We start from the raw sequence: 18,171 nt of genomic DNA on the forward strand, positions 1-18,171 counted from the left end.
CTCACACTGACACACAAGCACCATTCACCAGCATATGTCATCCAGAGACAAAGATGGGCCCGAAATGCGTCTGTGTGTCAACGTGTGAGTTTGTGAGCGCGAGTCTGACAGCCAACTGCAAGAATCCCTCGCTCTGACACATTCTTTTAGATGTTAGGTCAGAAACAAATGAAGGCGCTTAGATGCCGATGGCGGCCATGCCAATCTGTCTCTCGATTGGCTTTCTGCCTGCGACGAGTGCGAGAAGGGAAGGGGGACGGGCGCAGCAGTAGCAGGGCACTTATCAACCTCCAATTAGTGAGCTAGCGAGCAGCCATTAGGACCTCGCCATTCATCACACCATGTGACTGCATCAGGCGAATGGGCACACTTATCAGAGCAATGCAGGCCAATTAGATACTCGTAATGGTTTATGGCTGCGTGTGTGTGTGTGTGTGTGTGTGTGTGTGTGTGTGTGTGTGTGTGTGTGGGAGAGAGGGTGTCAACAATGCTGTGTTCTGAAGAAAAACATTCGGAAAGGCATGGGAAAATGTGTGGTACCCAGTGCCACTAGGGCGGTCTGGTCGTCGTACTGGGGGTTCTGTATGTTACCAGTTCAGGTTAGTGGCCACAGTGCTCTGATTGGCTGCGAGGCTTACCTTGCCTCTGGAAGAGTTTGCTGCTGACGATCTCAGTCATGGAGGCCACCTTCTGCTTCTGCAGAGAGTCCGGAGGGATACAGGTGTAGAAGTCATACCAGCAGCTGGCTGGAGGGAGAACGGAGAGGGGGGAGACAGACAGATCAATGAACGGGAAGAGTGCAAACAAGAGAGATAAAAACTGCCATAGAAAAGGGGAAGGGAGAAAAGAGTAGAATGAGTCAAGAAGGAAGGTAGTGGAGAATGAAATTGGAACATTAAGCAAAAGATCTCATGGCTTGGAAACGGATAAAAATAATTTAATTTTTAATACGAGTTTGCAAAATGTCCTTGATGTAAAAACTGCTGTGTTGTAAAGTTCCGCCAGAGTAATAGAGCTCCTACATCATTCATTCAATAAGGACGTCTAGAAGAGACTGGAGACACAAGCCTGAGAATCACCTCATTAAAAAGTAATTTGATAGCAAACATCAAGATAGCTATCACCTTTCTGACCTGGCGAGGAGAGCAGAGGTAAGGGATAAGAGAAGAGAACTGAATAGAACCAAACAGAACAGAGCAGAACATGTCTTGCGAAAGCAGATGAGCCCTACCCCCCACACCCCCTTAATGAAGACACAAGATGGTGTCACCCTCTGCCAGCAATCCAATATCTGAATAATTAAAAAACCTGGCCCTTATACCAAGAGCATGTGTGTGTGTCCACTTTGTTCAATCTGATGAATACAGCTGATGTAGCACAGTCATTAAGCTGATGAACAACAGCATCTTTCACTCACAAATTGAATCATATTATTGCTGCATGTGTGTGCGTGTCTCTGTATGTCCTCCAGCATAGGGATGGCACCCATCGCACCAGCCAGCTAATTGATAGCTAATCAGTCTCTCTAATTAACTGAGTGCAGGGTAATTAAAACCCAAAATGTCATGGTATTACTTGTGTCTGGAAGCCCAAGCGCCCACACATCAAATCCAGGGTTAGGTTGATTCGTCTTTTTAGAGAGGCTTCCACAAAGGGACATTTGAGGGCTTAGTGGTAGATTGCGACCAAAATATTAATGACGGCCCTGAAAAAGATTTCAAACGTACCTCCGCGAGTACTTCAGCGAGAGTGAGTTAGAGAGTAATTGGAACTGGGTAGAACTGTTTAGTCAACGGTGTCTGAGGTAACAACGGTGTCTGTTGCTTTGCTGACAGTTTGTAAAAAAATAATTTGTTTAAGTGTGTGAGTGTGTCTTTGGAGAGAGAGACTGACAGAGAGCACAAAAAAGAGAGAAATACATTCTGAGTTTGTGTGAGTGAGGGAGGTGTGCGTGTGTGAGACAGGGGTTGCGTGTGAGACAGGTAGGCAGGTGTCTCATACACCTCTCTGACACGGTGTTGATACCTGGCCACTCTAGGGAACAGATCTGACAGGTGTTGACTACCTAAACACACACACACACACGGACGTACAGGTCAAAGACGGTTTCAGGCTGGGAAATACAAGAACACTGTCTGGAACTCAACCAAATAATCTCCCCCAACCACTTTTGTGTCTGTGTGTGTGTGTGTGTGTGTGTGTGTGTGTGTGTGTGTGTGTGTGTGTGTGTGTGTGTGTGTGTGTGTGTGTGCGCGCGTGTGTGTGTGTGTGTAAAAGTGTGTGTGTCAGAATGATGGATAGGTAACTCAAGTAAAACTGAGGGTTGTTTGAAGGTGTGCTGTGGCCATGCCACTGAAATACCTGATTGTTTACCAGGAGGGGGGTGCTAGCGGTGGGAGCCAATGCCCTATTAGTTGAAACAAGCTGTGAAATAGGTTTGCTACCTTGGCAGGAGGGGGCCAAAGATAAATCTAAAAGTCGTTGTTACTCTTGTTTCAGGCTTGTTTCTCCTGTCTTGCAGAGAGGAGAGGTTAAAAGGCTGAGTCATACAGGGCAGACAGATGGTACTGTGGTCGAGACCCCTGAAGGGCAGAGAGAGGGATCTGACAGACAGGTAATAGAGAGAAGATTAGGATGGTTTAGGGTTTGACAGGGCAGGTGTCTTGTGCCGGGTGGTAGAGTGGAGTCCGAATGGAAATGGAAGAGGGGTCGGATCTCAATTATAGGTGCTGGGTGTTCCTCCGCTCCTGAGCTGTGTGAGAGGAGATGGACTGCTGTGTGTGTGTGTGCGTGTGTGTGTGTGTGTGTGTGTGTGTGTGTGTGTGTGTGTGTGTGTGTGTGTGTGTGGGAGGTGAGTGTGTTATCCCACCTAAGGAGCTTGGCATCAAAGACAGTCTCAACGTCTTGCAACACTGTAGGGAGGTACTTCAGAGCTGCCACCTAAACAAACACACACACATGAACGCAGACACACAAAAACACACACACACATCTATGGAAATGAGAACACAGAAGTCATAATTTGATATGTTTCAAATGATTGTATTAGTGAGGGAGAGGGTGACTCAATGATTTGAAACTTCTCAAGTGAGGGAAAGTGCGATCGACTAAATAGAAGAGCAGACACGTGTGGATAATGTTTGTGTGCGTGTGTGTGTGTGTGTGTATACCCGGAGCAGCAGGGTGGTGGTGTAGTTCGTCTTCATTAGGTTGTTGATAGACTCAAACAGTTGCCGTAGAGACAGCTCAAACTCCGCCTGCTCTTTCCCCTCGTACAACCTGACGGAGGAGGAGAGGATGAAAGAGGAGAACAAAGAAAATCGTAATTATGATAAAAAAAGACTGAATCTTTCTCTGTTGATGTTAATGTTTAACCTGGTAAACACAGTTACAGCTCCCACACCCACAAAGTCAATCCACAGCAATTTAAGGAAAACCTTAAACGCCAGTCAATACTGCATCCTAAACATACTCTTCTCCTTTTTTACTCTTCAATTTATCTTTGAAAACTTCTCCTTGTGATCTTTCTACACCCTCCAAATTCCATTTCCTCTCTCTCTCATTTCTCCCTCACTTCATATAGGGTATGAGGACCGGATGTTAATTAGAATAGTGTCTGTGAGTGCTGGGGGGAGGGATTAGAGTGTGGCACACAGGGTATTTGAAATGGGGTGGGGGGGATTACAGTGTGACACACACAGGGGTATTACCACACAGTTCTGGGAGTACAGTTCTGATTACAGAAGAATAGTCCTGCCTAATCCCCCTGTGTGTGGTGTGTGTGTTTGTGTGTATGTATGTGTGTGGACTTGTTTGGCTATTCTTGCGAGGACCAGAAGATTTTGAGTGAGACTAAATTGACAGTCACTACAAAAATAGCAATACAAACTTGTGTGTTTGTTTGGTATGTCTTCTAAAACATGTATACATATTGACGACTCAATGTCAGTAGTGATGGTGCATGCACACACTATCAATGCTACTAAACACACACACACACCTATACTGTCCCATATGTCCTTACACAAGCCTTCCCAAAAGCAGTGTGTGGAGTGGAGGGTGAGTGGTACATAGGCTTTAATCCCAGTTCCAAACCTTCAGAGAGGAGATCTGAGGACCTGAGAGTTAAACACTGCTTAACTCAACACCAACTCTAATACCAAGATGAAATCACAGTTCCTTCTCTCCCTCTTTCTCACTCTCTCCCTTCCTCTCTCCCTCTCTCCCTCCCTCCTTCCTTCTTTCCTCCCTCCCTCCCTCCCTCCCTCCCCAAGGACAAATAAATAAAGAAGAAATAGAACAGACCCAGACGGATAGATATGAAAACAGATAGATGCTGTAGAGATAGCTGCATCGATGGATAGATGATCTGTTGATGCTAGTATATTCTCATAAGGGAGGGTTAGAGGGTTTGTTGCAAACTTGACGATGCTGAGCCACTCCGTCTGGGGTCCTCTGCAGTGGTGCGCTGCTCTGTGGCGAAGAGAACTGGGCTAATCCATCCTCCTTTGGTCCCCCCACCTCCACCCCTGCCAAAGCCCCCCCTTAGGGAACACAGCCACCAGGACAGTCAGTCCCAGAGTCTGAGTGATGATGCGGCGGGAAATGCACACATGGGTTTGTTAGGCGTTCGAGAGACCCCTTCCTGAGGCACACACATGCCTCCTACACACACACAATGCATCGGAAGATCGACCCATGAGTGTATAAAACGCCAACACACACATACAGTACACGCACACACACTCTCAAATCAAACACACATATACCTCTACTGAAAAGAAGACACACACACAGTCCCACACAGGCGCTGAGTCCCTCCCTCGACGGTCTGAAGCTCATTGAGCTGACTGGCAGCCGGCATCAATTGACGCCTCATCATTATTGACGATGTTTACAGTTATCGTATGAAGCACAGCGTCTGTCTCCGGGTGATTGGCGGCGTGCGGATCTCCCGGTTCCTCAGCCCGCCTGCTCCTCCAGCGCCTCTCTTCCTCACTGCCCCCCACTTAGAGGGCTGCACTTCATCATCAATGCTTATTAGCAACTTTAGTGCTGCAATCAGCCCCTTTCAGAGCAAGCTGTCAAATGCAATTACCCAGGTAATACGCTGAAATCGGCCTTCTGTGTATGTGTGTGTGTGTGTGTGTGTGTGTGGGGGGAGGGGTAGGTGTGTGTGTGTTTTGCGTTAGTGCGGGCCATGGAACACAGAGGTGGAGACTGGAGAGTGGGAGGAGGGAGGAGGACACACACGTGAACACACACACACTCACTGGGAGTAGAGCATGCGCGAGCGAACGATGAACTTGAAGATGTACTCCAGGGCTTTGAGGGTGCGGAGGATGGGTTCACACTGCTCCCCCCTGCTGGACACATCCAGGTAGCGCTTCAACACCGCCATCAACTTCCTGAGAGAGACAATGAGGAGATAATCTTGCAGTATGCACTGTATACTGTATACTACACACACACACACACACACACACGCCCGGCGGCCTAAGCTCACAACTTGGAGGGTTAGAAGCTGAAAATGGAGCCAGAACCCCCGAACATGTTCTGTTCTCCTCCCTAACTGGATTAGAGCAATGGAATCCTCTTAAAACAATAAAAGTCCCTTTTTAAACTGCACTGAAGCGACAGGACTCTGGCTGTCACAAAGTAAAAGGTAATCTGTGGGACATTAGCCGGCCTGTGCTCAGACTCTGTCTGCTGTAAAGTGCAGTGTGCTGTCGGGATTTACATTAAAAAATGAGTTTAATTGTACGTTTCCATAAAAGTATGTCTGATATAGATTAAAGCTGATAGATGTGTGAGAGACTTTTCTCATACTATATCTATGAACTAGAGAGGGAGAGCAGGGATAAGGAGAAATGGGTGGAAATGGAGAGAGAGAGAGAGAGCGAGAGAGAGAGAGAGAGAGAGAGAGAGAGAGAGAGAGAGAGAGAGAGAGAGAGAGAGAGAGAGAGAGAGAGAGAGAGAGAGAGAGAGAGAGAGACAGAGAGAGAGAGAGAGAGAGAGAGAGAGAGAGAGACACAGAGAGACACAGAGAGACACAGAGAGACACAGAGAGGACACAGAGAGACACAGAGAGAGACTAGTACCACAGCTTAATATACAGTAAATAACTCTTTCTAATTTTCTCTCTCTCATTATCCCTTCATTTCTCCCGGGATACACCACAGGCTCCCAGCTATCACAATGACCCTGGTGCTGGTCTCTATCATTGCAACAATCTACATACACTCTTTAGGGTTGACGTCGAGCTGACGAGAAAACTCAATGAAAACCATGAAGAAATCAGGAAGTAGAATTCAGACACAGGAAGTAGGGGGTGTGCGATACTGCAACATTTGGTATTGATACCAAGTAAATACAGGGCCAGTATTGCCAATACCGATACTTTTCCCGATACCGATCCACAGAAGTTACAGAGGGGTACACATTATATCAGGTGGAAAAAACAGCCTGATATAATGTGTATCCCCTCTGTAACTTCTGTGTTCATTGACAGACCCTTTGCATGTTAGGGGAGGGAGTACACATTATATCAAGTAAATAAAAAGTTTTGAAAAAACCTTTGCTAGAAAAGAGCAGACATCTCCACAATTAAATGTATTTATGTAGATACATGAGTCCCTTGTTACTATGGAAAACCCTGTTGAGTCTTTTACGTCGCTATTTGTTCCATTTAAGAGGTGAAGTCGAAGTGCTTCCCTAAGTGTGCTCCTGCGGCCAGGGGATGCAAATAGTGCCTCGACACGACAGCGGCAACAACTCACAGCATAGCAGGGGAGGAGGGGGAGGAGAGGGCTGGAGCACAATGAGTGGAGCGGTGTTTGCACAAAACTATAAGGGAGTTGTGTACTGAATGTAGAGAAGAGAAATGTCAGTATCAATCTCATCACGTGAGTATCGATCAATACTGATACCAACGTTGATATTGATACTATCAATACTTTAGATCGATCCGCCCACCCCTAACAGGAAGTGACCTACTTGTAAGCTAAGGTGGCACTGAAATGCTGTTTGATATAGGCTTCCAGCACAGTGTTGAAATGCTGGAACTTCCTGTCGGCAATCAGACCGATGATGTAGATCTGGAGAGAAGAGGTCAAACAGTTACAACGTGATCGACCAATGGGACGGCTTGAGGTTCACATTTTTATGACGGTTAGTCAGAACCTCTCACATGACTCGACATGACTTAAACTCAACATGACTCAATCAAACCAAATATTCTGTCTCAGAGATTGTATTGACAGTTAAAAAATGCATTTTGACAATGACTACAGTTTTATCACAACAGTTAGTATACTCTAAAAGAGACACACAGAGACAGATATACTAGGAAAGCACACACAGACACACACACTCACTCACACACTCACACACTCACACACTCACTCACCAGGGCATCAAAGACGAGGATGTCGTAGTCGTCTGTCTGGGAGTGTTCCATCATGATGTTGAACAGAGCATCCAGAGTGTCCTGGAGAAACTGCACACACACACACACACTCAATTTCAAGTCTCCATCACTACTGTCTTTCTGTCAAGGTCTGTAGACACACCTTGTCTAGACTAACTATATTTAGCTTGACCTAAGGGAACCCAAAGCAGTGTATTACCACTTGTGCACTCACAAAATAGTTTTAAGCAGTTTTGGTTGCACTGTCATTTTGCACTGTGCCTTTTCAAATGCAGACCATTCTTTGACTTCACTAATATCCCATAAAAAATATGCAAAAAGTTCTGCTGTACTTGTGTGAAGAGGTCTGCTAAATAAAGAACATGTAAATGTGATGTATCTCATTCTCTGACACACACATACAGGTACACACACACACACACACACACACAACAGAGACACACTGACCTTGACTACCTCCTCCCCATCAATGATCTTGAGTTTCTCCAGGTTCTCCTTGAGGAGCTCAGGGCGGGTCCTCCACTTCAGAAGCCCCAGCAAACCCACTGGGGTGGGGGGGGGGGTTGTCATAGGGATCATTTACACTGTTCATCTGCTTCTGATTAATCATGTAATGCAAACATCCTATTATCTGTCAATGTGTACTGTCAACTGTCCACTATTCCTGGATGGTTTGGTAGAAAAAGCGTTTCTAATTGTGTGTGTATGTGTGTGTGTGTGTGTGTGTGTGTGTGTGTGTGTCCGCTGGTGTCCTGTCAGGCAGATAACTGGTGCCTTTCTCATTGAGTTAACCTCTCCATCTGCCACATGTCCTGACCAAGTACAGATCATCACACACTCCCTGTGTGTGTGTTTAATAGCTGCACAGGTGATTAATACAGCGGGAGGACGTTCATTACAGTGATGGACTGGCTGCCTCCACAACAGCTGCTACAACACTGCTGTGTCACAGGTCCTTGGCATCCAGCGTGTGTGTGTGTGTGTGTGTGTGTGTGTGTGTGTGTGTATGCACGACTGTATGTGTGTCAGGGACAAAGAAACGCAAGCTCAAATTCTGTTCAATGCACACACAAACATACATGCACGCAAACCTCTCCACAGACACACATACCGTTCTGGGTGAGTTTGGTGGAGCAGACCAGCGTGGAGATGATGAAGCTGTCTCTGGAGCTGATGGACAGGCCTCCCACACTGCTGGAGCTGCGACTCAGCGTGCCCCCCTTGTGGGGGTCTCCGTGGAGACGGGTGGAGGGCAGGGAGAGGTAGGAGCTCACATCCTCCATCCGCTTACTATCCCCCTGAAGACAGAGAGATGGACAGAGAGAGGGAAAGGGAGAGAGGGGAAAGGGAGAGAGAAGGAGACAGGGAGAGGGGGAGATAAGGAGACAGGGAGAGGGGGAGGGAGGGAGACAGGGAGAGGGGGAGAGAGGGAGACAGGGAGAGGGAGAGAGAAGGAAAAAGAGGGAGAGGGAGGGAGGGATGGGGGGAGAGGGAGGGGAGAGGGTGAAAGAATAAGGGAGAGAGACAGGGAGAGACGAGGAGTGAGCAGGAGTGGACACCAGAGTTTAGTTTGGGAGAGAATCAGGAGTCATCAGTCTAAATGATGCCGGTCACATAATCAATAGGGATTTAAAAACCTCTCGTTTGGTATGAATCTGTGCTAAATCACTTCCTTAGCCAGTCTATCTTCTCTGATTCAGTCCTCTGCTTATATGGCAGTGAATCAATTCAGAGTCACCTTACTTCTATGCAGGTTCTGATATCCAGTGAAGCTCACGCATTCTGTCAGGGGATGTGCCAGTAAATCAGATACAATCCAGTTTATGTAATGAATATGTAAATATTGGTTCATTGAAAAGTGATTCATATCCGATTCACTTCTGGAGTGTATTGGTTATGTTGGTCAGACCTTGAATACCACCAGGTCATGGAGCCCATCCTGCAGAACTGTCCCGTCATCCTTCATCAGACGCACAAACGCCATGGCAAAGTTCTTCTCACTCTTATCCTTAGCTATAGAGAGAGTGAGAGTGCCAGTGAGACCAATATGGGTATGGAGAGAAGAATAGTGAAGAAGGACAGTGAATCAAGGATCAATTGTGACACGGTCCAGTCAAAAGGGGACGTTGTCATCAAGGTAATTTGTCACACATTTCATTAGTCATACATAGAAATATGAAACTAGTGGAAGAAGATAAGCGTATCTGAGTGTTTGTTAACCTTGAAAGCTCGAGCCCAGATAATCGGTTTCAAAGTTTCAGACCTTTTCAGGACTTCAAGGTGTGGTTGTTTTGGGTCATTCATTAGAAGCGAGCGCGGGCCGCAATGAAGAAAAATAAAACAATATGCGCACTTGATCCTAGATCTGTGTGTTTTATTACGCAGTATTTATGCACGACTACATTGCACTGTACCTGGCCCGATTATGGTTCAAGTTATGTGTTAAGTTGTTTGGTGAAAATCGCATCTTCCGAAAACAGCCTGAAAGATGTCATCTATTCACGGTTTACCAGGTCAAACAAAGAACAGTTCATCCTTTGTACAATGCACAAGATTAGCCTATGCATTCTATTTAGTCCGTGGATGTAGGCTAAAACGAACGTAGCCTATAACTAAAAATATACAGCGAACACGCAGAAGGCATGCTTGAAAGTTGACACAACTACTTGTGAAACATTATATTTAACGGTATTGACTCGAGACCAAATCTGCCGATTCACTACTTGATTAGGAGGGGGATGGGATCGTACTTGTGACAAACACAGCCCACATAGGCCTACGGCTGCACCGTGATGCAAATCAAATCACATCACGCTTGACAAGCCCACAACTCAATTTGAAGCTTAGGTAAACAAATTGTGAGTATTTAGTGATCCTAAACAAAAAGTTTATTATATTGAGTGGTTTCTTCAACACTTTAACTTTTGTAATATACGAAAAAAACAAAGTCGACAGCGTCTCCTTTTGACTGGACAGTGTCACATATTTGAGGCAGTGTCTCAGCCCAAGCCCTCAGCCTTAACTCTGAGGTTGTGTTGGGCATTTCAAGTGAAGGTTTGGCTTAAGGAAGCCAGAGTAGCGATGGCACTCACACTCTTGAGAAGAACGGTGGCGGAACATGAAGCGCAGGTGGATCCTCTGCATCTCCTCCAGAGGTATCGCCACCTAGAGGATGGAGGACGAGGGCTCATCGTTAAAAACGACACGCACTCCCAGAGACATGCAGACAAGCAAACAGACAGACAGACAAGCAAACAGACAGACAGACAAGCAAACAGACAGACCTTGAAAGTCTCCATCCATTTGGGCTGTTTGATCTGATAGTAGATCACTGATCTGTACTCATTCACGGCCTTATCCCCCGCTCCTAGGCAGATGGAGTTCTGGAACAATGTACAAGAAAATAAATAAGTAGAGAGGGAGGAGGTTTGCCTCAGTGTTGCCAAAATAATTTCACCAGAAGTTGTTATTGGCTCTCTGAAAAGTCAAAAAAATTGCATGATCATGTCAATCCAACCCAAATCAGACACACAACCAGCACAGATGCCACGCTTACCGGCACCACCTTGCCGTCCTGGTCGCACACCATCATGATGACCTCCATGTTCTTCTGCGTGGTCTTGTTGTACTTGTCGAAGTCGCCGGCCTGCAGGGTGAGGTAGATGTCGTTCCTGATGTCTCCTGGCATGATGATCTCCGGGAAGCCCAGCTTGCGGGCCACGGCCGTGCTGCGGTCCACCAGATGGGGGTACTCCTTACGGATCTGGATCACATCTCCCACAAGGGCCTTCATTGTGACCCACAGGCCTGGGGAGGGTGGTGATGGTGGAGGGGGTGTCAGTACAGGGAACGGAACAGTGTTTAGGACATTGGGGCCAGTAGGTACAGTCACAGGGAATATATGTGGCCTCATGGGTCATACACTGGGAGGAGTGTGTGATGGGCGGGGTGTGTGCTGTGTGATGGTGCACCTTGCCCTCCGCTGTCTCCCCGTAACGCCGTCACCTTGTTGAGCAGGGTGTGGAGGAAATCGTTCTCGTTCACGATCCTAGACGGACACACACATAATCAGAACACACAAAAAACGATTTCACGTTGCGTCATGTTTGCCATGAATACGGTAACATGCACGTCTTACTTTAAAGCATGCATCAGACACACTTGTATTCCCTTACAAACATGCATTTCACACCTTACACCGTCATGACAGGTGGATGCTAGACGAAAGGAGGAGGAGGGAGAGAGGAAGACAGGGGGGAGTGGGGGGAGGAGGGAGAGAGGAAGACAGAGGGGAGTGGGGGGAGGAGGGAGAGAGGAAGACAGAGGGGAGTGGGGGGAGGAGGGAGAGAGGAAGACAGAGGGGAGTGGGGGGAAGAGGGAGAGAGGAAGACAGAGGGGAGTGGGGGAGGAGGGAGAGAGGAGAGGAAGACAGGGGGGAGTGGGAGGAGGAGGGAGAGAGGAAGACAGGGGGAAGGGGGGGAGGAGGGAGAGAGGAGAGGAAGACAGGGGGAAGGGGGGGAGGAGGGAGAGAGGAGAGGAAGACAGGGCGGAAGGGGGGGAGGAGGGAGAGAGGAGAGGAAGACAGGGGAAGGGGGGGAGGAGGGAGAGAGGAGAGGAAGACAGGGGGGAAGGGGGGGAGGAGGAAGAGAGGAGAGGAAGACAGGGGGAAGGGGGGGAGGAGGGAGAGAGGAGAGGAAGACAGGGGGAAGGGGGGGAGGAGGGAGAGAGGAAGACAGGGGGGAAGGGGGGGGAGGAGGGAGAGAGGAGAGGAAGACAGGGGGGAAGGGGGGGAGGAGGAAGAGAGGAGAGGAAGACAGGGGGAAGGGGGGGAGGAGGGAGAGAGGAGAGGAAGACAGGGGGAAGGGGGGGAGGAGGGAGAGAGGAAGACAGGGGGGAAGGGGGGGAGGAGGGAGAGAGGAGAGGAAGACAGGGGGGAAGGGGGGGAGGAGGAAGAGAGGAGAGGAAGACAGGGGGAAGGGGGGGAGGAGTGAGAGAGGAGAGGAAGACAGGGGGAAGGGGGGGAGGAGGGAGAGAGGAAGACAGGGGGAAGGGGGGGAGGAGGGAGAGAGGAAGACAGGGGGAAGGGGGGAGGAGGGAGAGAGGAGAGGAAGACAGGGGGAAGGGGGGACTCACGGGAAGAACGGGATGAAGTACTGCTTCTCTTCATCACACTCTACTTTCCCTTTGATGATGTCACTGATGTCCATCACTGCAGACAGGATGAAAGAAGAGAGGACCCTGGTTTTTGTGTTTCATCACTGGGATGAGAGTCAACGCTGAGAGATAATCCCATAATTGTAATAAACAGACAGTCACACAGAAACACAGAGAGAGCCACAGACAGAGAGGGCAGCCAAAAAACAGACAGACAAACAAACCAACAGACACACAGACAAACACACAGACACACAGAGACAGAGTGGGGGACAACAGCCAGGTGAGTACCTGCCACCCCAAAGGGCCTCCGCAGCCCCTGGGTGCACTTCTTGGTGTGGGTCTCCTTCAGCTCCATTCGGCCCACCCTGACGATCTGACAGATCAAGTAAATCTTCTCACGGTTAAGATCCTTGTTCCCCAGATCCTAACCACCACAGAGACAAGGAGATGGAGGGAAGGAGGAGAGGAAAGGAGAGACACAGGGAAAGGGGGAAGAAGAAAGGTATGGGAAATAAAGGAAGGGGAAAGGTATAAGGAAGGAGAGAAAAAAAATAGAAAAGTTGAATCAGGCCATATGACTTAACCATGTACTTACTGATGTGAAAATGATGGCAGACGGCGCCCTCAAGGGGTGACTTACGGTAAAGACCACCTTCAGGTTGTTGAGCATGTCTATCTCCTTGGGGAAGCCCTTGCTGCCCCAGCGCACCAGGTAATTCTCACTGTGGACACACACACACAGACAACATCACAATACACACTTGCAGGGACTCAAGCAAGGATTACATGATCATCCATCAATGTGCAAAACCCAAACTTTGTTCTTGCAAACAGAACAGATGATTCCGTCCAGACAGGGGTACTCAGGGAGGTACTATCTGGTCACCTTCCCAAACCCCACCCCCACCCCTCTCCATCTTTAGTAGGCTTTGACGGAGGATCCGTGTCTTAATGTGATGCCATGCGGCCTCCCGTAGCCTGGATCAGCCGATGTGACAGTGATGGACAGGTGTAAGCTGCAGCGCTGGCAGCTGTCAGTCTGGCCATCAGGCCGATCTGTGATCCGCGCCTCTGTGTTCATCACTCAGAGGTAAGAGAGGACGGGCGTGAGGAGAGGACAGGGCAGCCAGGGGGGGAGGGGGGGGCACTGAGATATCAAGAAGGGGGGGATGTGTATAGAGTGAGACCTGATGATGGCTTGTTTGTGCGGGTCGTAAAGAGACATGAAGAGCTCGGAGTCTTCTCCGATCCGGCAGACAAAGTTCCGGACAAACACGTAGAGGCTGTGGGTCGGGGAGGACTGGATCCGTGCTGAGATTCCAGAGTGGTCTGCCTGGACATTGGACTGAAGGAAAGAGAGAGAGATCAAGATAAGAAGAGAGAAAGAAAGAAGCAAGGAAGATACAAATACATCAATATTTTTATATGGAAGGTGGATTCAAGCTCATATTTTCCCTTCTTTACCTCTAAATCTCACTGTCACCTCCTTTATTGCACATCTTTCTTCATAACCACTCTATATCTCTCTGTGCCTTTCTCCAAATCCCCCCATCCCTCTCCTTGTCTGACCCCATTTTCTCTAGCCATCTCATTTCCCTCATCCTCCCCCTCTGTCCTCCTCTCACCTCTCTAACTCTCTCACTTCCCTCCCACACGAGTCATGAAGACCTCACCCAGACTCTCTCAGCTTCTCCTTGACCTCTATCGGACTCACCTGCTCCTCTTTGATTCGCTCGTTGATCTTTATGGTGGCGTCCTCGTGTGCTCGGAACAGACTGATGACGCTGGCCTTCTCTGGGTCCAAGATGTTCCCGTCCACATCCCTCACCACCAGGTCCAACTCCAGGATCCTGGGACAAGGGCAGGGGGAGATGAGGACACCAAAAGAGGAGATTAGATGTGTTATAGGAGAGGAGAGGAAGTAACGAGAGGAGGAGTGGTGGGGTTAAGCCGAGGAGATGAGAAGTGAGGAGAGGGGAAAGGGATTTGAGCAGATGTGGAGAGGGGAATGGGGGGGTGAGGTGTGGGGTGTGAATGAGTTGTGAGGTGAAGAGAAGAGAAGAGGGGAGATGAGAGAAGGGGAGAGGAGAGAAGGGGAGAGAAGGGGAGAGGAGAGAAGGGGAGAGGAGAAAGACACAAACAGAGGTACAGCTGTGAAGATAGGATCGCTTTATCTGAATGACCCCAGTCTATCTCAGGTCACTATGTGGAATGGGTGATCACGCTAGCTGCTATTTCTGTCACCGTACTTGTTGCCATAGTCAATTTTGGATGTGACCTTCTGCTTGAGCTCCTTGAACTCGTCGCTAGGCAACGTTCCTGACAGCAGCTGGGAGCGCCATTCCATCAGATCCCACATCAGCCTCTGGACCTGCGTCACACGAGCCTTCTTATTGGCCTAGGGAGAGAGATGCACAGTTACACACATATCCAGAAATGTCGAGAGAAAGAAAAGTCAAACGCACACATACAAAGACACATACACAAATTGACAGACATCCACAACACTGTATAATACATACAAAAGCACATGTGACGCACACAGACACACATAGTGATGTACCACATAGAGCTGTTTCCAGATGCTTCCCCATTCTCTGAGAGTTGTGGTCACTTCCTTTACCAGGGGCATTTCTGATGATACGACCACCTCCTGATCCCTGTGGCACCACACACACACACACACACACAGTCAGTGTTGAACACTACAGACTACATAGCCTGTCATCGTCAGACCAACTTGAAAATGTGTGTTAGTCTGGAACCTTCCAGTTCATTATTGATTTAGGGTTATCAACAGGTGCAGACCAAAAATCCTGTGGACGCAATTGGATAGATACAACCAATCAGAGCAACAAGACTTCATCATGGTTGTTGTTCATGAAAATGAATATGTTCAAATTCATAACATAAGGATCATTACTCCACTTTACACATTCATCAAACTCACCCTCTCTTTTCAACCTTGACCTCCTTCAGCTGCACATAGCTAGCAGGGAAGGCTCCCTGAGAAGAGAGAGGAAAGAGCGAGAGAAAGATTGAATTGGAGGTGGATAAAAAGAAGTAACGTGCTGGAAGGATGAGGGGAAAGGCCTACCTGCTTGGCCTTGTTCCTGATTAAGTAGCCCTTGTACCAGCCTGAAAGCAGAGATGAAAGATCAGCTGTTTACACTGTACTGTCCCAGTGTCGTACAGCCCAGTCCAATCTAATGCCTGGCCATCAGTCCCAACCCACATCACCCAGTCCCAGCCTCTAGGCTCCAGTATTTAAGCACCCAGCCCCTAGTCTGCAGTCCTCCCTCACCGTCACAGGACTCCTGGACATAGACCGTGTCCCCAATCTCCAGGGACAGCTGCTTTTTCCCATGGCCGATGAAGTTCCACTTCACTGGGGCAGACACAGAAAGAGGACTTTTAGGAATGGACAAGAAGGGAAGGCAACAACTGAGGCATGAGGAGAGTTTCAGTTCTACTGTTTCAGCATCCATGCAATGAAGACAAGTTATTTAGGCCATTTATAAATGTAACAGACATTTTCAATTTGTATTCGATTTTCGGGGTGATATTTAATGTTTTGTGCAGACCAGCATCTTATCTTATGGATTTGCTATACCCTTCCCGCCTGCTGTACACAAAAATAACTGCCACTGTTACTTCCTTACTCGGCTACTTCCTGTGTTTGCAATCTAACACGATAACACAGCACATAAACTGAACAACAGCACAACTGCTTTCATGTCAGTTTCACGATAAAGCAAGTTCTGATTTGGAACATTGCTTCAGCTGTGGCACCATTTCCACACTTTGTAAAAAATTCTATAAAGATTGAAATGACGAGTTGTATATCTATGGTTTATCTATAAAGACAGAAACACTTCTGAATGTTGCCGGAGAGACCAGCAGTGGTTGTGTGAATCTTAGATAATAGAGAATCGTTTCACAGTGGGATTTATTCAATCATTTTCCTTTCTGCAAGAGCCCTGATAGTGGAGCGTGTTTGCTGACACCTGCCCACATCCTGTGAGGGAGGAAGTGGATACAACATGGAGGGACCATCACACTCAGCAGCGTAGTGTTTCTCTGATACACACACTCACACACACACAAGGCGCGGCCTACACACGCAGACTTACCTATGCCATATCTCTCCTTAGTTGCACGCATCCAAGGAGCCATGATGGTTTTCTGATGTTCTTTCTGATCTCTCTCTCTTACTCTACTTGATTTCTTAGGGTGTCTGCCTCTCCTGTCTGTGTTGCTGTTTTCTTTTATTCGGTGTGAGAACAGAAAGCTCCTCCCCCTCTCCTTCCTTCCTCTTCTGTCTCTTCTCTCTTCCTCTCTTCACTGTGCGAAGGGGAAGAGGTGCGACTCTGTTCAGAGCAGCACAGCCGTAGACCTACGTAACCTCATGACCCGAGTTAGCGAAAGCAGCTTCAACGAACAACCCTGACATCCTCAATACCCCACCATCATTTAGTGTTTACAACTGTTTGAAAAGATTGTAGATCCAAAGTTACAGCCATGACTAAAGCTCAATAAGGCCCAGTTTTAGACTCACCCATCCCTAATTTGTGGCCAGTTTTATGTCTCCTGTTATCTAGGGAGTTGGCATTGGCCTTGGGGCTTGTCAGAGAGAGTGGAGAGAACAGTGACCCATCAAGAAATACGACCAAACAGTCAATCTGATAAAGCAGTGAAACTATTATAGGACATCCAGCTATGATGTCCCACCAATATATTGACCTGGAATGAAAAAATGCATTGACAGTGGGCCACATCCCATCATCAAGTGAGACACTATTGAATGACTACATCATCCACTAGAGGGCAGTAGAATGTCCGTTGTGAGGTTGTGGAGGGGGACTACCTACGGTTTCAGAGACTCATCCAAATGTTTCTGATGAGCATGGAGATACTCTGGTCACCAGCATCTCCCATATTTATCCCTCTTTAATGAAGTGTGAAGGACCACTCAACGCAAGTCAGGTGACCCCTGAACCGTGCCTGCAGTTTCTAGGGCTGGGGACAGGTTCTGTTGCCCGCATCTTCACGCTCTGCAGGGACTATGACATCAGCGTTGCTGTGGAAACAAGCGTTGTCCCAGATGGTAGCGTACGTCTCTCAAAGTGACAGACAGAGTCGCATGGAATACATATGCATTAGGGTTAGGGTTGGAGAAACACAGTGAGTGTTGACGTGGTGTGGGGGGGTAGAAACCACATGTGTGTGTGTGTGTGTGCTTACACAACTGATAACTTATCAACTTGCTCAACTGGTGCCATATGACTCCCAAGGAGAAGAGAAGGTGGAGTGCCTGGGAGAGCTTGTACGAGGGGGCAGGCTTTTGTGAAGCGGGCTATTGGGTCATCAGCAGAAGTTCCCAAAGAATAGAAAGATAGAGGGAGGGAGAGTGAAAGGGGGATGGAGACAGTGAGACAGTCACGGATGACAAGAGCAGAACAGTGGAGGATAAGGAGCGGGAAAGAGAGGGGGGGGCAAGAAGAAGCAAAAGTGGTATGACGCACACACACACAAGCATGAAAATAGAAGATAATCAGGGATGGAAGATGAGAGGTGGACCTCAA

At 48.0% G+C, this 18,171-nt stretch overlaps 1 protein-coding gene across 1 annotated transcript; it reads right to left on the bottom strand.

Annotated features, from left to right (window-relative positions):
- Positions 1-618: 618 nt before the first annotated feature.
- On the bottom strand, positions 619-16,904 carry LOC124466309 (dedicator of cytokinesis protein 2). The gene is made up of 24 exons (XM_047018141.1): positions 16,720-16,904; positions 15,891-15,974; positions 15,684-15,724; positions 15,537-15,592; positions 15,150-15,246; positions 14,836-14,984; positions 14,301-14,436; positions 13,774-13,931; positions 13,227-13,308; positions 12,875-13,010; positions 12,563-12,638; positions 11,401-11,477; positions 10,986-11,236; positions 10,714-10,812; positions 10,522-10,594; positions 9,339-9,442; positions 8,541-8,727; positions 7,877-7,974; positions 7,409-7,498; positions 6,997-7,097; positions 5,274-5,408; positions 3,171-3,279; positions 2,870-2,940; positions 619-746 (listed from the first exon to the last, which is right to left on the bottom strand). Exons 1-24 carry the CDS (start codon positions 16,760-16,762, stop codon positions 731-733), a joined length of 2,469 nt encoding a protein of 822 aa, XP_046874097.1. The 5' UTR covers positions 16,763-16,904; the 3' UTR covers positions 619-730.
- Between the last annotated feature and the right edge of the window lie 1,267 nt (positions 16,905-18,171).

This window comes from Hypomesus transpacificus, chromosome 1 (genome assembly GCF_021917145.1).
Source record: "Hypomesus transpacificus isolate Combined female chromosome 1, fHypTra1, whole genome shotgun sequence".
In the NCBI taxonomy this organism is placed as follows: domain Eukaryota; kingdom Metazoa; phylum Chordata; class Actinopteri; order Osmeriformes; family Osmeridae; genus Hypomesus; species Hypomesus transpacificus.